General features: G+C 34.1%; 2 protein-coding genes across 6 annotated transcripts; both read right to left on the bottom strand.

The window, feature by feature from the left end:
• Positions 1-2,198: 2,198 nt before the first annotated feature.
• On the bottom strand, positions 2,199-7,163 carry LOC7457403 (exportin-2). Of its 2 annotated transcripts, XR_002980489.2 has the most exons (3): positions 4,072-7,163; positions 2,571-2,637; positions 2,199-2,471 (listed from the first exon to the last, which is right to left on the bottom strand). XR_002980489.2 is itself a non-coding variant. In XM_002301379.4 (2 exons), the coding sequence occupies exon 1, from the start codon at positions 6,979-6,981 to the stop codon at positions 4,072-4,074; it is 2,910 nt and encodes a 969-aa protein (XP_002301415.2). In that variant the 5' UTR covers positions 6,982-7,163; the 3' UTR covers positions 2,199-2,637. The 2 variants fall into 2 exon arrangements, 1 of the variants encoding a protein (XP_002301415.2); XM_002301379.4 differs by having other exon boundaries at positions 2,199-2,637.
• Positions 7,164-10,003: 2,840 nt separating this feature from the next.
• On the bottom strand, positions 10,004-19,774 carry LOC18096377 (ethylene-responsive transcription factor ERF023-like). 4 transcript variants are annotated; one of them, XM_052450452.1, is made up of 3 exons: positions 19,479-19,774; positions 10,516-10,826; positions 10,004-10,342 (listed from the first exon to the last, which is right to left on the bottom strand). In XM_052450452.1, the coding sequence occupies exons 1-2, from the start codon at positions 19,723-19,725 to the stop codon at positions 10,540-10,542; spliced, it is 534 nt and encodes a 177-aa protein (XP_052306412.1). In that variant the 5' UTR covers positions 19,726-19,774; the 3' UTR covers positions 10,004-10,342; positions 10,516-10,539. The 4 variants fall into 4 exon arrangements, with proteins under 4 accessions (XP_052306412.1, XP_052306411.1, XP_052306410.1 ...); XM_052450451.1 differs by having other exon boundaries at positions 10,516-10,871; positions 19,524-19,774; XM_052450450.1 differs by lacking the exon at positions 19,479-19,774 and having other exon boundaries at positions 10,516-11,116.
• Between the last annotated feature and the right edge of the window lie 885 nt (positions 19,775-20,659).

The raw sequence follows: 20,659 nt of genomic DNA, 5'->3' as shown, positions 1-20,659 counted from the left end.
CTTGGTATTGTTAGATTCATCTCGTCAAGATCTTTTCGATAATACTAGTGGTGTCGTAATTAGAGCTCTGATGTGTCTTCGATATCTTTTTTTCTCTTTCTTTTTTGTTCTCTCCTCTCTCGTGCCCATTTAATATTTGTGTTTAGGTCGCTATTCTAAATAGGGACAAGCTATAAATATCATGTTTCTCAACCGTGACATGTATAAACTATACTATTGTGTCAATATTTTAAATTTTGTGTGTTAATTTTTTTTAAAAAATATCATGGGCTTTACACTTTTTTTTTCCATACAAATAATGACTCACTTTTGACCTAATTGGACACTTCTAAGCCATTGGCTCCTTGTCTGAAGTTGAGAATCTTGAGAACTATTAGCACTCCATCGCTCCTACCTCTTACCATAGTTTTTTTTTTTAAAAAAAAAACATGTTTAAGAAATATTTTTAGCATAATATAACAATTTAAAACATATTTGGGAAAATTGAATAGGCTAATGAATTGCATGGTTGGGAACAACATAGCCTATTTTTTTTAATGTACATGTTGTCTTGCTAGGAATAAAGCAACAAATAAATTGTGTTGTTGGAAACAACATCGTGGAATTAGGTTGTGCTATTTTGAACAACGCAGCCTATAAAATTAAAAACCTTTTGCATCTTTTTTTCCATTTCTCTTTTGCATCTTATACTTCAACCCTTCCTCTACCTCGCCCACCCGAGCTTCCCCTCCACTTTACAACCATTTTTCTCTCCAAAATTAAGCTTTATCTCATCATCTCTTCCTCTCCTTTGCTTTTTTTCTTCCACCCAAAATCACCACCCCCTCTCTTTCACCTTCTATTACTGCAGACTCGCCATAACTTCCACTGCTACCACTTCCCCTTAAACTAAACAAGGTAAGCACTTAATCTCATTCTTAATTTTATGGATTTAGTTGTTATTGTATGATTATGCTAAGATTTAAGTGATTATTGTTTGAGTTGATTTTGTTATGTTAGGGTTTAATTGAGGTTAGATGAATTAGGTATGAATTGATACTATCAATTAAATTAATTAGGTATAAATTACTTTTTACTCGAAAATATATTAAAATTATCTTTTTTTATTTTTAAAAATTATTTTTGACATAGTATATCAAAACAATTTGAAAACATAAAAAAAAAATTTAAACAAAAAAAAATAAAAATTTTCATGAAATGCCGTTTGTAATATAATTTCAAACGGACCAAAGTGAGTGCTTTTGTGTGGATTTGATGAGCAATTTGGATAAAATAATCGAAGAAGGAAGAATAAGAAAAAGACAACATGGAAAGGAAGAGGATAAAGGGTATGTGCAAAAAACTTAAAAGGTCTTCTTTCGAATCTCATTTGTTTCATCATAACATAACCAGCTCCGGTGTTCAGGGCCCATGTGAATGCAACGCTCCGAAAAAGAAATCGGATTGAAAGTGGGATTTATGATTTTGTTTTCTCAAAATAATATTTGGTGCATGCGTTATTGCGTTCCGGGGACTCTAATAAAAAAATTGAGATTTTTGGTAACAAAAAGTTTTTGTTTTCCCGCCTTCACAAAGAAAATAGGAGATTGTTCTATATATCAATAACCGAATCCAAACGCATGAACGCCATATTATTATTATTATTATATCCAATCTCAGTTTTTACCTCTTCAAATTTCCCTCTCAAATTTCAAGGCTACTCACAATTTACTCCAAATTTCCCCCTAATTCTCTGTACGATCTGATGAATTCTATCAAACATCTCCTGAATGAATGAATTGGGGCCCTTGTGACCCTTTCCTAGTCCAGATCCTGCTCCATAAAAGTCTGAAACAGTTCTAAAGAACATGAAACACAAAAATCAAAGCATAGGACGCCCAAACGCTAACGTTGAGGCCAAGAGACGAAAGTTTCAATCTAAATGGGATGTCCTGGATTTGTACACTGCTTTCAGCCGTGTAATTGCAGCTCCATGTTATTGAACCACCCACCTGTTGCTATACAATAATAGTAGGGGATTCTTGACGGGTATCAAGCTGGAATAGCTTGTTCTCTTGAGGTGCTCACGAAATTTCTGCCACCATCATAGTCTTTATCTCTATTTGAACCATCATCATTCAACAGGAATAAATCGCATGTAAAATCAAATATTCCACAAGAACATGCAAGTAGTAGTTGTGAAGCCTTGCAACAGCATATCAACCAAAATTCACCTGCACTTTGACCGAATTAATTCCTTCAAAAACTGGTTTTTTTTTTTTACAAGCCCGTTGACAGCAACGCATACATGTATAGTACACAAACTACAGCTCAATTGACCAAAGAATATAGGCCTAAATTAAATCACAGATGCAGCCGAGCAGGACTAAAAAAACTCTTCACAACAAAGCCTGAACGGGGGTTTGTTACACCAGACCCCATAAAACACAATGTGGAACTATCATTAACTCTTCGGGAAAATCACTGCCAGGCTGTGGCCGCAAAATCAAGTCATTACTGCAATATCATAGGAAGTTGCAAGCAAGTTTATTACTTGGTAAAACCTGTTGACCACAATGCAAAGAGTATACCGTCTTGTTGTAATGTGATGAAAAACCTTGTTGACCACATAACTGAGCTCAACTCCCACATGAGATTCTGAAAGAGAGCACAACAAAATTGTAAGATCTCTCTTGCAGTTGCATGTATATTTAAAAAGTACAAGGCGGAAATATGTTAAAGATGTTACATCAAACGGCAATTAGCATTGCAAATTAAAAACAATCAAAGACATCCCAAAACAAGCCAGCTACAGCTCCATAACACGAGATCTCCTGAGGGCTTAACAATAGATTTCAAGGAAGATTGTAAAAAACAAAGCAAAGTAAAAATCTGATGAGCAAAATACAAATTTCCAGTTTTAGAGAAGAATAATCATACATAGAAGATTATGAGCTATCAGAAATGTTAGTATGATGATTCCTACACTCTACCACAACTTCATAACTAATGTTAATAGACTTCAGCTACAAAAACACTGCACTGGTGATAAAAACTCAGCAATTTACCATATATGTTCTATGCTGTTAGAGCTAAACGAGTCAGTTTGGAAATTTACAACACTCTTCCCTGTTGAATCAAGTATATTGTAACATTCAGCTAGCACAGGCTTTAAATTCACAGTTTCAGTTTACAATGCCATGGCTGTTTTCTCGCTTTAAATATGTCACCTAGCTACAACATCCTGAGATGACTGCAGAATGCCCACCTCTGAATGCATGAGCTATAGAAGAATATAGTCATGTAGGGTGCAGCCATGATAATTCACAAATTCTCATGAAGAAAATGAAATTACTTGGTAAATTTTTGTGCTACCCAAAAACACTAGCGACAAGCATTGTCATTAAAGAATCAATTGAGATTCAATATGAAATAATGACCAAATGCCGTTAAGAAAATCTTAAGAAGCCCTGCATTGAAGGGGTCTTGTTGACAACAAACACAAGAGAAAAGAAAATATAACAATTGCATGATACAAAACACAAGACAACCACGAGGCTAAGTATCTACACTTCTCACACTTTTTAAGAGAAAACAAAGCAGATGCAGCTACACCCTAGAAACTTGCAGACTCTCAGGAGGCCTCTCCCTCTCTTGCAGGAAACACAATGAAACATGCATTGATTAGTACTACAGTAACATTCAAGAGAACAGAACAATCAAGTCTGTTAAAAAAAAAATCACAATGAAAACAGGTTATGTTACCATAATCATAACACCATATAAAAATCATGTTGATTATATCATTATTACCTGTTGCAAATGTTTGGTGAAGATAACCAATTACATTATATTGAGTTAATAGGACTGGTTAAATAAGGCATTCTCTGAATACGTGCAAAGCAATTAAATTCATTTAAAAGACTCACTACAATTGACATAATTTTAATTTATTTTCTGATACACGAGCAATGCTACTGATCTTATCCAAAACATAAAAAGAAAAAAAAAGACAACTGAGAAAAACAGAAGCAAAACAATAATAAACAAAGAATATGAGATGATAAATGTAAAGCTAATATAGCTACTCACTCAAACAACTGGGCAATTGTAAGTGCTGCAAATCTGGTGCAATGCTGCTTGATTTGCTGGATCAAGATTTTCACTGATGATCTGGGGAAATCTCCCAGGGGAAAGTGCAGAAAGCTTCGCTAATGAAGTAGCTAAGAATTCCCTAGGATCTTTTATGTCCTTCAGAGGATCCTCCTCCTTCTTTCCAGCATTGTAAAGATTGACAAATGCAACAGTATAACCTGTATTTTCAGCAATATCTGGCATTTCTGGTTCATCTCCAACTCTATCCTCCTCTGGTCGTGAGAGGAGAGTTACAATACTGTCCAGCATTTTCCCCCAGTTTCTAACAGCCCCAGCATCCAAAAGGGTAAGAGATTCACAGATAAGCCGGGTTGAGGCAACCGATACTAACTTAACCTCAATGGGCCCCGTGATCAGCTTGAGATTAGGTATCCAGAACTGCTCCAAAATCACCAAAAATATACCAGCTTGCACTGAATTCATAGAGTCCACAAGGTTTGCAAAGCCATGCTTGACCAAAAAGAGTGATATGAAGATCAAAAGAGACTTGATATACTTTACTGTGCGTTTACTTTGCAAGCGTGTGAATAGGGCATTCCATATGTGACCAACATAGGGAGCAATGGCTCCATAGTCAAGATTCTCAATAACAGTGTTCAGCACAAAGAAGCCTTGTTCATCAGTGCTAGGGACTGACACAAGCCTGTTAAATATGCCAAGCACCTGGGCTAGTCTCTCTTCTTGGTTGAGCTTTTCAGGTGCTTTCTCAAGGAAAGCCTGAAGGAGACGCACAAGGGCTGGGACATTTGAATTTCTGGTCCATGAATCAGGAGACAGGAGAAGTTTAAAAATTTCCATGTAAATATCTGAGATGGGTGGTCTATTCAACTCAACAAGTTGAGCCAAGAGCTGGAACGCATAAGGCAAAAACTCAGTCACATCATTTCCCAAGATCTCCTGGAGTATAGGAAACAGGCTAGTTTCAAAAGATGGTATGAGAGAGATATCTCTCTCACATGCCCGCCTTACAAGAACAGCCACTGACTCAAAGAGATAGTGATTGAAAATTGGATTCTTTGGATTCTTGCAAACTTCAGCCAGAATAGAAGTCAATCCAGCAATGCAAGGTCCTGCAATCTCAGGAGTTATTTCTGCAACCCCTAGAACCCGCATGATACTCTTCATTATGTATTGATTCTCCTCAGACTCTGGAAACCTTAAGGCAGTAAAGAGGTTATTCATCAGCACTGGCAGATTTGGAGCTACATCTGCCGAGGTGTACCTTGATCTTCCCCCCTCGTCCTTGACCAACAAGAGTTTCTCTATACAACTTGCAGCGTAAGAATGAACCACATTTGACTCTGCACCTAGGAATTGAGTCAAATATGGAAACAGCTGAAGTACAAGATGCTTTGGTATCTGATTCCTAAACATTGTAAAGAATTTAAGAGCACCAGCCTTGAGCATCAGAAAAGCATTTACATCCTGACTCTGCAACTCAGGCACAATTACCGACCCAAAAAAGCTCTGAACATCAACAAGATCAGTTGAAACAGAATTACCTCCGGTCTTCTTAGTTGAAAGGGAAACAACCAAATATATTGCACAATCCTTGTCCTTCCAGTTTGCAGCTGGGTTTGCAGCATACGAAGTCAACAAATTCTGAATCTGAACAGAAACTATACTGATCACCTGCTGCTTATAATTTGTTGCAATCCCTTTAAGTAACTCACAGGCAATCCTTCTCCTAGTATCTACATCACTCCCTTCCATATCCCTCCTAATAAACTCAATATAATTCATCTCAAAAAGTTCCTCATCCTCATCCCTCAACCTCACATTAGGAATCACAATACTTTGGCAAATCTGTGGTATAACCCCATCACCTGCAAACAAAGTATGATGAACACTGGTACTCACCGTAGTCAAAAACTTAATAGCCATAACAGCTAAACTATCACGACTCGAAGACTGGGACACTTTCCCTAACAAAGTCCAAACTGCTTGAGCAAAATCATTCAAATAATCCTTAAACTCCTCCTCATTTTTCTCCATATAAAGACTAATATTCTCGCATACCGCAGCCCTAAGCTCATCAACCAGACCTAATCCTTCCGCACTACTCTCCAGCACAGGATAGTTATTCACTAAATATTTCTTAAATTCAGTCATCCACTCTTTCATATGATCCTCAAAAAACTCGGGCAACTCTTGAAAATTCAATGAATAAAATACTCTACAACACAATCTCTGTGACTCAAACAGCGGCTTTAGAGTAACCGGAGACCCCCCACCTGAACCAACCATGGAATCTATCAAAGCCGCTGTCCTAAGGAACATTTCTAGCAATGGAGCGGAGAAATTATCCAAACAATACTTTAAATCAATTAAGAGATCGTTCGTTTTGTACTGATAACGAAACTTCTTAAAAATGGAATTAGCAGTACCGAGAATACCATTAATTGAAGCATAATTATCGGATTGCGAAGCGGCTCGCAGATTTGACACGAGTTCAGGCAGCAAAGTGGGCCAGGATTTAGGGAAATCGTGTTGTCCAATAAGAGAGAGCGATTCGCTGAGCTGAGATTGGATTCGAGGAGTAGAGGAGAGCATGAGATTGACAATAAGGATTTTGATTTGGTCCTTTTCGGAGTCGAGGATTGGAGTGAAGGAGGAATCGAGAGATGGAACCCACCGGGAGCGGAGGTGGTTTTTGAAGTTGACAGCGGCGGCGTGGCGGATCTGTTCGTCGATTGACTGTTCAGCTACGAGGCGGAGGACGGCGAGGGCGTAGTTAGGGTGGTTGGCAAGTTCGGTGAGTTTGGATTCGGCGGCGCGGCGAGGTTCGGGTTGTGGAGAGAGTGTGTGGAGGAAACATCGAGAGAGGAACTCTGGATTGTATTCCATGATTTGGTTGGGAATTTTTTTAGAGTTTGTGAGTGTAGGCAGCTCTCTGGGGATTTAAGAAATTGAAATACAAAAATTAGAGTGTGTGAGAGAGAGAGTGGAAAGTGAAATGGCTAGAGAGGGAAAAGTAAGGGATTTTTTGAAGAGAATTTTGGAGGGTTTCTGACAGTGAGTGACAGACAGTATGGTAGACTGACTGGGCTTTATTCTGGTGGATGATGGATGGTTCCGTTTCGTGGGATTGAAGGAGAGAACTCGGAGAAGAGAGGCAAGTTTCCTTGGGCCGGCGATCTAGGCCCGAAGCGGAATAGTCGAGTCCAAGCTCTTATTGTGAGTCCAAAACTAGTAGATCCATGATGTTAACGTTGAATGAATGATTTGTTTATCGTAATTTAGCACTCATTTATTCGATGGAATGTAGTTTTTCTAAAGTGGTTTATATAGAAAGTAAATTAATTTTTTATGATAATTTTTTTAAAAAAAATAGTGTTTGTCTATGTCATGAATGAAAAATAAGGTGAAAAATTATTTATTAAAATTTTAATTTTTTCATTCAAGTTCATCAAATGTAACTATTTCACTCCTTACAAGAAAATAATAAGATATAAAAATAAAAAAGTCTAATGATAAAAAAATAATTTATTATATAATATATTTATATATAGTTTATCTTGTAAAATGTAACTATACATATAATATAAATATTTTAAATATAATGTTATATACATATAATCATTTTTTGATGCTTGGAGAAAATTAAAAATAATTTTATTTTCTATGGTATCCTAATTTTACAACATAATTTATATGATTTAAAATATATAATTATTGTATGATATATCATGTTTTGTATTCAAATGTATTTTTTAGCGATATTTTTTAAATTAAAGTATTGTATGCACTAATATATAAAATTAATATATTTTTGTATTTTATATTAATATATCCTAATATATTATTTTATATATAAATATATTAGTAATTTATAATAATACTATATTTTAAAGTATTTAATAAATATATTATTGTTTATATATATAGGTCTTGTCCATGGCGAAGCCCGTGCCATCTTTCTAGTAAAGTGCTATTCTCCTGAAAGAGTTTAACGAGGACATTATTATTCATATATGAACGTTCAATCACCTCACTTTTTTTTCATTAGAGTCTTTATTTCTTTCTTTTTTTCAATTGGGACCTTTTATTTCTCAATTAATGATTGATAGGAGAAATCCATAAAGAAAAAACAAAACTGAAAGATAAGAAATCAAAATATAAAAAGCAGAGAAACCACATGGCCAATATAAAATTCACGCAATAAGTCATTTTGGTCTAAAAGTTAGTTTTGTTATTTTTCTTAGCCAGCAAGTTGTGAGAAACAAAATGGAAAGATCAAGTTATCGGTTGATCATATTTTAGGGACCAAAATAAAAGATATTTGTGTAAATGGATTCCTCTTCTTAAGATCAATTCAATAATTTAATGAAGGTGTATTTTGATCTTTAAAATGCTGAAAAAAATAAACCATAATTGAGATTATTATTTTTCGGGTTTTATTATATGTTTTTTTAATGAATTTTAGAGTGTTTTGGGTTGGTAAATTGATTTATAGGCATTGAAAGGATGCTCATCATATAAAAATAAATTAAAATGAATTTTTAGATAAAAAAAATTGATTTTCTAGCCATTTATTTAGTGCCCAGAAACTAGGTAAATAGATCATGTGACGTATGAAAATAAAAACAGATAGATGACATCTCAAATTATTAAAAAAAAAGAACAAGAAAAGAAAGAAGGACCAGGGCAGGTAGGCTTGGCTTTGTAGGCCCTTGCACGAGGCTCTTATCTCTCATTGGGCCAACAGTTGGGTCACTTAGGCCTAACAAGTGACCCAACCGTTGGTCTATTTTCTTTAGCTTATTTTTACTCTTTTTTTTTAAAGATTTGAAATAAAAAGTTTCAATATATTTTCAAATTTTATTTTTTGTAATGTTAATATTAATATAATGTTTTTTAATAAAATTATTGAGCAATTTTTTTCAATTAATGTAATTTTTTATTTATGATGTATAATAAATAATAAAATTAACTTTATCTATGATATTATAAAAACATTATTTTTTATTAAAAATTTATTTTATGATTCTCGTAAATTTTTGGTCCAACAAAGAAATATTTTGATAAACAAATTGCCAATAAAAGAAATTTAAATAGCACCCTCACTTCCCTTTTTTTTCAAAAAAACTTTTACTTAATACTTTTAAATTAGTAGCTATTATTTAATTTGATCATCTTTCAAAAAATTATAGTGATTTATCTTTTCTTTCTTTCATATTTTCTATAAGTAATTTTTATTTCCAATGTATTTATAAAAAGAAAATTCATCTTTCCTTTGTTAAAGAAGAAATCTCTAATATAAAATAAATAAAAACGTCAAGATTAAAAAAGCAACATGTATGTGTTTTCTAATTAAAAAACATAATATTAACATATATTTATTATTATATTCAAATTTAATTTAAACATGTACCATCACAAGAGATCAAAAACTAGTAAAATGACTTTCGTTAACAGGCGAGACGTTGTTAACACACGAGGATATCCTTAGCCTCAAGTACAAACGTAAAAACTACATGCAAAAATCAAATTGAATGGGGTAAACATAATCGTTAAACTAAAAAAGAACACTAAGTAACACAAGTTCTTTAAAAACAAATAGTCCCAGAAAAACAAAATTAATCTTTTGAAGATTAAGAATATTCCCGTCTATCGTGATGGTTTTGTTTTCTAGCACCTGGAATTTTACAAAACATCGGCCTCGAGATGAAATTGCACTGTGTTTATTGTGAGGCGACTCCAAACCTCTCTGCTGGGACCAGACATTTCTACATCAAGAGTTTGCAATCTAAGCGGGGGTGCCATTTAACATGATTAATTTAAAGTTATAGTGTGTCAATTTATCCCTCACATGTTCCTCTGCAATACAGGTTAGAACCTGATAAGTCAATACAAGCTTGAAGCTTCATTAAAACTGAACTCTACCATTTATTTCAAGTTTTAAATCTGGAAAAAACAACGTACGTATGAAACAGTGATTTCCATGAATATTTCGGTTCTGAGAAGGGCTTGTTTCAATGCACTAAATTGCTCTAAGAATTTGAACCAGAGAAAATATTGCCCTGAGAATACGATGACTGCACGTTAAAAAACTCAAGTAAATTGGCTTTGAGGTTGATAGCTAGTATACAATCTACATCCACCATGAGCATCTTCATTAGGAGGGGAAAAAACTGCAGCCGCCTCTGCATAAACCTCATTCAGCACATGTATGATGCCAAAACGATCTCGATTTGAGGAAAATAAGCTGTATAAATAGGTAAACTCACAATTATTGGGGCCACTTCAGTTTATTAGAACAAATTACTTAACTGTTGTAACAAAAACATACACACACACATTTTCATATATACAGGGAGAGAGAGAGAGGGAGAGGATTAACACAGCCACTTTAAAAGGACATGAAGATTTACTGCTTGCCTGGAATTAATGTACATAGGCACATTAAAGACATGCCATGGATGGCTGTAGACCCTCTCCATCCGGCTGCCACGTTGAATTATCACTTGCAAGAGTAGTATTCCATCCACAAGAATCCCAACTGTACCCGCTATTACTCAGCAGCAACTCCGGCAATTCAATCTCGCCCCAGAAATCATCACCAGCAACTTCACCGTCACTGCCACCACCATTGTTTGTTTCGCTGCTCTTTTTCATTGGAATCAGTACCGAATGTGCAGCCTTTGCTGCTGCTGCTTGAATAGCCCTGGCCGTACACGTGGACGGTATAGGCAAGTCATCGACTTCTTCAGGAAAATTGAGCTGCGCTTTGCGACCTTTAAGACAATACGCTGCCACATCGTATGCCTTGGCTGCCATTTCTGGCACAGGAAATGAGCCTAGCCAAATGCGTGATTTCTTGCGTGGCTCTCTAATTTCAGACACCCATTTTCCCCACCTCCGTTTTCGGACACCGCGGTAGGCGGGGTGTCGGTTGCCGCTTCCCCGGGTAGTATCGGGAATTTGTAGTCGGGTCATCTTCAGCGTATGGGAGTTGCTCCATACACGTTTAGAGCCGTTGGCGTAGTACGTCGTGACATGACTGATATTTATATTTGTTGCGGACGCTAACAAGACTGCAACAGCTAGGTGAATTACTTAACTGTCCTTGTCTAAAAAAAGTTGAGTTTGACCATATAAATTGCCTCCGGATTAACAAAAACATATTAAAAAAAACTAAAACCGTGTAATTATTTAGTTTATCATTTGCCACTGCAATATAATTAGGCTTTTTTTTTTCTTTGGCATGGTCTTATAACTTGAATATAAATATTAAATATTAACCTGAGTTGATTTTGATTTTGATTTTATTTTATTTTATTTTTTAATTTTATCATTCAATCCTAGATTTATTAGAAATTGAATATTTTTATTTTTTTTTATTTTCTTTCTATGAGGATAATCTGGTCTCATAACTCTGGTCATGAATTTGACATGCTAACTCGAATTTTCATGAGCCTTTTACATCATTTAATTTCATTTTGTTTTGTGTCATATTTGGTTTTTATTTTTTTAATTATTTTTTTTGCTTCTGGTTATTTTTTATTTTTTTTAATTTTATCCGTAACATTTAATTGTTGAGAATTAAGCTTTATAATTTATTTATTTATTTGTTTCGTTCCGATCTTATTTTTGTTAAATTTAATTCTTCAACATTTGAGGTGGAAATATTATTCATATATATTAACATTCAATAACCTCACTTTTTTTTTCATTAGTCTTTATTTCTTTCTTTTAATTGGAACCTTTTGTTTCTCAATTAATGATTGATAGGTGAAACCATAAAAGAAAAATAAAGTTTAAAGATGAAGGATTAAAATATAAAAAACAAGAAATCGAAATGGCTAATACAAAATTAATAATAAGTCATTTTGGTTCACGTGTTGATTTTGTTATTTTTCTTAGTTTTTATAATAAAACAGAGAGAAAAACTTGCCATAAAATGAAGAACGAGAAATAAGATTATTAGTTGGCTACATTCTAGAAATCAAGATGGAAGATTTTTGTATCAATAACACTTTTTTTTAAAATGAATTTATGTTTTTTAACTGTTAAATTGCGAAAAAAATAGACCATAACTGGAAAAGATTTTTTCGGGTTTTGTTATGTGTTTTTAAATGAATTTCAAAGTGTTTTGGGTGATTAAATTGATTTATGAACATTTAAAGGATGTTCATTAGATAAAAAAAAATTTAAAAAAAAATTTGATAAAAAAAACAATACTTAGATTCTCCAGCCACCCAAATTCAACATCCACAAAAGCAAGGAGTAATTCTTTTTAACGACGACTTTGGTTTTTTATGAAATTAATGACCCAAGAATCCAAAGCGTCCAGGACTTGAATAAAGGGCTAGCATACAACAAAATGCGAGTGGTCCGTCGCTCGTACTGGATTGAGACGGTGAATAATTTGTTGCTTGTTGTCTTCTTGCTGTCAGAGCAAGATTGCATTTCAATTTTCCGATCTGCTGTTTATCTTTACCTCAGCCACAGCCCAGTAAATCCAGATCCGGAAAATCATGCTAATGCTCGTTCCGGAGACCTCGTTCTTCTCGCTTGTGCCTTGCGACGGGAGATTACGCACCATAGCCAGCCAATGTCAACAAAGTATCGCCATGCTTGTCCCTCGCTAACCGAACATAAATAGCCTGGTTTGCGAGGCTGTGGCCCGTGGGGGTGCGTTGTCTTTAATTTTCCCAGTCTTTTTCTTGGGTCATTTCTCTCCTTCCGTACTCCAACAATCAGTTACAAGCTCGACAAGACCACCCACATACCTGGGGCTTATCTGCAAAAAGGAAAGGTGTGAAACAAAAAGCACCAGCGACTCTATCTGCGTAAACCTAAGATTTTGTTTGTTTTTTATTTTAAAAATATTTAAAAAAAAATTAAATTTTTTTTATTTTTTATTTTAAATTAATATTTTTATATATATTTTTAGATTATTTTGATTTTAATACGGTGATATCAAAAAATTAATTTTTAAAAATAAAAAAAATATTATTTTAATACATTTTTGAATAAAAAATATTTTAAAAAACAATCACATTTACACTCTCAAATATACTCATACGGAGTGCTTCAACACCAGCCGACCACATCAATCCCTGGGGTTTACAAGTAGTAACAAATCTAAAGCTCGGTTCCTGTTTGTTTTTGCGTTTTAAAATTGTTTTTGAAAAAATTTAATTTAATTTTTATTTTTTTTCTTTACTTCAAATTAATATATTTTTTAATGTTTTTTTATTATTTTGATGTGCTGATGTCAAAAATAATTTTTAAAAAATAAAAAAAAATATTATTTTAATATATTTTTAAATAAAAAATATTTTAAAAAACAATTATAACTACCCTCTCAAACACATTCCGGTAGAATCATTAATGGACTTGCTCAAGGCTATTCAATCTTCGTCTTTCCTAGGAGCTAGAGCTATGGAATCATTAATGGACGCCACCCACCAGAAAAGTAAAAAAACAAAATCGGATAAACATTTATAGTTGCTATGTGTAGTTTTACACTTTTTTTGATATTTGTAAATTATTATTTTTATTTGTTTCCTTAAAGATTAAAGCTAGAAAATATCCCTATAATATATCAATTTGGTTTACTTTATCTTTTTTTTAATTTATTATTTCTATCTACAATATGTTTATGGTTTTTTATATTCTCGAGTTAAGAAATTAGTAAACTATAGTTAATTTTGAATACATGACAGAATTTTATGTTGACATGTGTGGAAGAATCTTTCTTTCATATTCTACACCTTTCTCTCTTTTTTTACCTTTTCCGTTTCCCTTCTCGTATTTTCCTCTCTCTTTCTCCCTTGCTTCTCCATATCATCACCCAATTTTAACCTCAATAGAAAGTAAAGGAAGAAAAATATGACCTTACTTAAACCCGGCCATTTCAATCTTTTAATTGTCATTCCTGTGAGTTAGAACTATCATATCATTAATTGATGTCACCCACCAAAATTTTTTGTTGTGAATATTTCATTGACAATCTAAGTGTAAGTGTGAGTGTTGTTGTAATTGTTTTTTAAAGTGTTTTTTATTTAAAAATATATTAAAATAATATTTTTTTAAAAAATTATTTTTGATATTAATGTATCAAAATAATCTAAAAATATCAAAAAAATATTAATTTGAAGCAAAGAAAAAAATAATTTTTTTTTTAAAAACACTTTTGAAATGCAAAAATAAATAGATTAAGTCGGGTTCATGTAATAAAAAGAAAGAAAAAAAGTGAAACGGATAAGTGGCTTTTCATACACTATTTTGCTTAATTGTTTCATATATAAATTTAACTCTTAAAAATTATTTGTTTAAGCTAAAATAGAAGGAGAAAGGGGTAGGGGAAGGGGAAGCTTCATGGATAATCCTATATTAACAACTAAATCATTCCTTGATAATTATATTTTTATGTTCTATGACCCATAATTAATTTATCATTTATAGTTGCCATGCATAGTTTTAGACTTAGTTATTATTAATTTGTTTCTAAATTAATTTTTTAAAAAGATTAAAGCATTAAAATATCATTGTACTATATCGATCTGGTTTATTATGTCCTTGTATATCTTTCTAGGTTAATTTATTATGTTCATGTGGCCTTGTATATCTTTCTAGGTTAATTTATTATGTTGATGTGGCTTTGGTTAAAGACTCAACAAACCATAATTAATTTTGAATACGTGGCAAGATTGTATGGAAACACATGTAAAAAAAACTTTCATACTCTCCCTCTCTTTTTTTTCTTTTTTAAAGCTAGTACTTTTTTTTCTTTCAACATTTATATAATTAATAATTAGATTTTTTTCCTTCTAAAGGAGGTCATGCAATATTTTTTTTTATATATATACACCCTTTTCTTCGTGTAATTATATATATATATATATATATATATATATATATATATAAACATCCATGAATCATTGTGTAAGAGACGATAAGATTTATTAGACATGCATATCACATTCCAAATTTTCACAGCACCTGCTTTTATTATCTTCATTGATGCACTATACTACGTACAGCATTTAAACTTGAAAACTACATTTTTCACACAGCTTTAACTAATTTAAGCATGAGGGCACTTCAAGTCTAATAAAAAACTTGTTTTAGGTGTTTGTGGCCAATCCAGTGTGGTGTTTTGTCTTCCTCCTTTCAACCTAGTTATCAGGCGCAAATCCAATGAAGTTTGCCGTGAAACTCATCATTTAATAATTTTTTATATATAATTATGAATGTCCGGATCAGTTTATATTCATTTTGATTAATTCTTTAAAATCTTGAAATTAATAATCATGTAAACCTACATGAACTCTGAAATTTATGACACTCAAACTAATAATCTAATAAAAAAAACTAATTAATTAAATTCACCTCTCATCAAAAGTACATTAGTACTCGTCATTTAATAATTTAGTTGGTAAATAAGATGTCACGATACCAAAATAAATGAACAAGACAATACAGTACCACCTCACCACATGATGAATGCCCTCCCTTGTCGTCTCCTCTCCTCATTCTCCCTCTAAATTCTGTCTCATGTGAAATTCACTAATTTGTGGTTTCAATGTATGGTAGATGGACCGCCTCGAAAACCTGCCAAAGCCATTAAATTCTGACCACGATCTCCACCGCAGTCCCCTTGTCGTTTCCGGGGTGTTATATTCAGAGTTTCAACATGTTTTTTTTTTAAAAAAAAATTTGATGCTTTGTTTTTAAAAATTAAATTTTTTAATAAATTAATAATAAAAATTATTTTTTTAATATAATTTTTAAATAAAAAAATTTTATTTTAAAAAACAACCATTACTATATTTTCAAATACTTCATTCATCCCATCCATAAAACCAATTATTTTTAACCAAACAGTAATTTACGCTCTCCTCGATCTTTTCTTTGATTTTCATCTTAAAATTAATGCTAGGTGACAATACGACGTGCTAATTCCTGATAAATTGGTCATGTCTACATTTTCAGCACTGACCGCGAGAGTGCTGGAAAAGTGGTTTTATGCACCCTGAATATGATCGGAGACTAAATAGATTCCCAAGTATCACCTTGTCCTGAATTCAAAGATTATTAAGTTTCCCTGGCAATCTACTGCAAGAAGAAATTATCATCCTTTTCTTGTTTTTTTCTCTTGAAGAACCCGCTTTGGATGGCTAAATTTCAGACCATGAAAAACGTGGTGACACCGGAAATTGCAGGCCGTAGGTGGTGGTCCGGTCCTATCATAAAGTGGTTAATTTGCACTGATTAATCATCTTTCAAACCTCAAATGTGCATCTACCACACCACTTCACTTCACCACCAGTTACACAACCTAATAGTCACGGGTTCATATAGTATTCTTGCGGGTGCGAGCCTGCACTTTAATTGGTTCTTTTTCTATCTCACCGAATAATGTTTGAATATTATCCTCTCAAGATCATAAGATTTATCAATCCTGTAGCACATTGATTAACAACACTCCAGAAGGACAGGGCCTCTTACTGTCACGATCAACTCTCCTTGATTCTTTTTTACCCCTTTACTTTCTGGTCACAATGAACTCGGAATATTCAGTCATTGTCGATGAATCAGAGCTACGAGAAATTGAAACCACTAGTCATACGAGAGGGAACGGTGAGCTGCGAGCCAAGATTATGGACATGAAGAAAGAGCACTTATTTGTAACTAGCACAAATTGATCACCCCTTTTACCTATCTGGGCTAGTCAAGTCTACGCATGCTCAAATTGTGTCGTGCGTATGAGACACGTATTTCGGGTTCGATTTTCAGTATTGTTAGGTGCAACAGTTTTGTACTTGAATCACCTCGACAGACTTCTATCCAAATTTTCATTATTCAGCACTTTTCATGAAAGCAAACCATTTGCATGTATTCGGGAAGTTTTGAAGTTCAATGGTTTTGACTGCGTCGTCTTTGTCAAAGAATAAAAATATGATCACTGAAGAACATCCGTGTATTGTAGAATAGAAAAAGCGGCGTTCGGCCGACCTTGGACGAAGCCACTGTTTCCCAAGTTACTGAACTCCTGGAGACCAAACGAGGATCCCCTGTAGGTCTGTTTCTCCTTTTGAGTTGAAGCTAAATTGCCTGTTCTGTCACCATCCTGGTGATGCTTTGTTATAGGAAAACTGCATTACTGATGCTCAGAAACACAATGCCGATGCATGCCAACGCGAAACTTTAAGAGTTCCCTCGATAGAGAATTGAGAGAAAAGAAAAACAATAAAGGCAACATAAAAGACAAATGCATTCAAAATGTTCTGTATATAGATCGTTTTTCTCAACTTTATTTATGTTTTGACTCAACGATGATACCGTGGTCCCTAAAAGAACACGCAGCCCGTCCATCAAATACTGATGGAGAAGCACAAGCACCGTGTGCTTTGATATCATTTCAACATTTCAGAATCAAATACTGATCGAATCCACACCTGAATTAATGTGAGATACTACAATTGAGGGAGGACGATTCTGTGTTATGTGTATAGCTCTGGACCGAACAGATTTTTAGATTAAAAAAGAATATGCTTGCATCAAATTACGCATAATTGATAATTCCCAAGTCCTGGAATAAGAAATAAATCGGTGGACTGCTAAGAGTACGAATCAGGGCCATTCTAATTTAAGTGATCGATGAATGATTATTGCCTAGAATTCAATGGTTATTTCAGTTTTGTCATTTGAGGCACTGCACAGCACAAAATAGACCACGCCAGAATGACGTTGAGGAAACGAAAGCAATGGCAGCGATCTCTTTCCCCTGCAGATTCACTGTGCAGTTGAGACCACAAAAGTCTTGCAGTCCTATAAAATTACAGCGCGACCTAGGTTCCGTACTTTTTTGTTCTCTACTCAATTGCAAAGTAACTGGAATTGGCCTTATGTCTGAGACGACAAACTTATGACAGTACTGCATCCTTTATTCCTTGCATGGCAAGTGTATTCCCAAGTTTTTGTCTTCTTCGTGAGTTTAAAATAAAGAAAAGTCCAGTGTACGTGGACAACTCAGAGTCTATTCAAGGTAATAGAAAATACATCAACAAGTTTTACTAATAAGAACATTAAGTAATTCAAGTTCTTTTAAAAAAATAGTCCAGGAAAACAAAATTGATCTTTTGAAGATTAAGAATATTCCCGTCTATCGTGATGGTTTTGTTTTCTAGCACCTGTAATTTTACAAAACATCGGTCTCGAGATGAAATTGCACTGTGGTTATTGTGAGGCGACTCCTAACCTCTCTGCTGGGACCAGATATTTCTACATCAAGAGCTTGCAATCTAGATGGTGGCTTAGTGATAAAAGTTTGGAATTAAGAGATTTGTTTTTTTTGTGTTCTCATATTCGAGCCATGTGATTGTTTATATGATGATCATTGGAGGCTTACATGGTCGTTAACTTCAGGGCCCGTGGAATTAGTCAAGGTGCGCACAAGCTGACCCGAATACCCAAGTTAAACTAAAAAAAAAAAATTTAAAGTTATAGTGCGTCAATTTATCCCTCACATTTTCCTCTGCAATACAGGTTAGAACCTGATAAGTCAATACAAGCTTGAAGCTTCATTAAAATTGAACTCTACCATTTATTTCAAGTTTTAAATCTGGAAAAAACCACGTATGAAACAGTGATTTCCATGAATATTTCGGCTCTGAGAAGGGCTTGTTTCAATGCACTAAATTGCTCTAAGAATTTGAACCAGAAGAAATATTGCCCCGAGAATACGATGACTGCACGTTAAGAAACTCAAGTAAATTGGCTTTGAGGTTGATATATATGATAGCTAGTGTAGCATCTACATCCACCATGAGCATCTTCATTAGGAGGGGCAAAAAGTGCAGCCGCCTCTGCATAAACCTCATTCAGCACATGTATGATGCCAAAACGATCTCGATTTGAGGAAAATAAGCTGTATAAATAGGCAAACTCACAATTATTGGGCCCACTTCAGTTTATTAGAACAAATTACTTAACTGTTGTAACAAAAACATACACACGCACATTTTCATATATACAGAGAGAACACAGCCAATTTAAAAGGACATGAAGATTTACTACTTGCCTGGAATTAATGTAGGCACATTAAAGACATGCCATGGATGGCTGTAGACCCTCTCCATCCGGCTGCCACGTTGAATTATCACTTGCAAGAGTAGTATTCCATCCACAAGAATCCCAACTGTACCCGCTATTACTCAGCAGCAATTCCGGCAATTCAATCTCGCCCCAGAAATCATCACCAGCAACTTCACCGTCACCGCCACCATCATTGTTTGTTTCGCTGCTCTTTTTCATTGGAATCAGTACCGAATGTGCAGCCTTTGCTGCTGCTGCTTGAATATCCCTGGCCGTACACGTGGACGGTATAGGCAAGTCATCGGCTTCTTCTGGAAAATTGAGCTGCGCTTTGCGACCTTTAAGACAATACGCTGCCACATCATATGCCTTGGCTGCCATTTCTGGCACAGGAAATGAGCCTAGCCAAATGCGTGATTTCTTGCGTGGCTCTCTAATTTCAGACACCCATTTTCCCCACCTCCGTTTTCGGACACCGCGGTAGGCGGGGTGTCGGGTGCCGCTTCCCCGGGTAGTATCGGGAATTTGTAGCCGGGTCATCTTCAGCGTATGGGAGTTGCTCCATACACGTTTAGAGCCGTTGGCTTAGTACGTCGTGACATTACTGATATTTATATTTGTTGCGGACGCTAACAAGACTACAACAGCTAGGTAAATTACTTAACTGTCCTTGTCTAAAAAAAGTTGAGTTTGACCATATAAATTGCCTCCGGATTAACAAAAACATATAAAAAAAACTAAAACCGTGTAATTATTTAGTTTATCATTTACCACTACAGTGTAATTATTTTCTTTATTTTAAAAAAATCAATAAGCTTATTTTGGAGGTAATAGTCTTTACACGTTATCTATCAATTATTATGAAATTGACTAAGAATAACTCGTTTTTTTCGTTTTTTTATCAAAATTGAATTTCTTAATACCTTTAAGAAGAAAAAAATCAATGAAAGGCCATCCTTCGTCATTTTCATCTTTTTGTAATATTTATGTTGGCTTAGGAGTAATTAATTATTTGTTAAATATAAAATATTAAAAAAAAAATCACGACACGTCAATGCATCGGCTGCTCCTTCACCTTCAGGCTATGTGTGTGGGTTTCCTTTGGATTCTTCTCAGAGGCCCTTTATTTCATGGCGGTGCATGTGGTGTTCTCACCTCCAATATGGCATTGACAGACTTTTATATTTTTATTTATTTATTTATCCTTCTTGATTTTTGAAGGCAGACTAAAATTCTAATTACGATGTCACTAGTGTCATTAAAAAAATTCAACAAAACAAATATAACAACATAAAAAAATATCATCAATAATTAATGCAGTTGATTATACTTGTCGTCAACGACAAGGGAGTCATCTCCTACCTTCGAACAACAAATACGATATACTCGAGTTATTGTTGATGATCTTCCTTTGTGTTATTGAATTTTTTTTGCAAAGGTCTTTTTTATAGTACTAGTCATTTCATAATTGAAG

This window comes from Populus trichocarpa, chromosome 2 (genome assembly GCF_000002775.5).
Source record: "Populus trichocarpa isolate Nisqually-1 chromosome 2, P.trichocarpa_v4.1, whole genome shotgun sequence".
NCBI classification, from domain to species: domain Eukaryota; kingdom Viridiplantae; phylum Streptophyta; class Magnoliopsida; order Malpighiales; family Salicaceae; genus Populus; species Populus trichocarpa.
This window is presented reverse-complemented; position numbering and strand designations above follow the sequence as displayed.

Coding starts and splice junctions, on each gene's coding strand:
- LOC7457403 (XM_002301379.4), bottom strand. CDS start 6,981: ATGGAATACAATCCAGAGTTCCTCTCTCGATGTTTCCTCCACACACTC.
- LOC18096377 (XM_052450452.1), bottom strand. CDS start 19,725: ATGACCCGGCTACAAATTCCCGATACTACCCGGGGAAGCGGCACCCGA. Junction 10,827..19,478: donor AGAAGAAGCCGATGACTTGC/CTATACCGTCCA, acceptor TCGATGACTTGC/CTATACCGTCCACGTGTACG.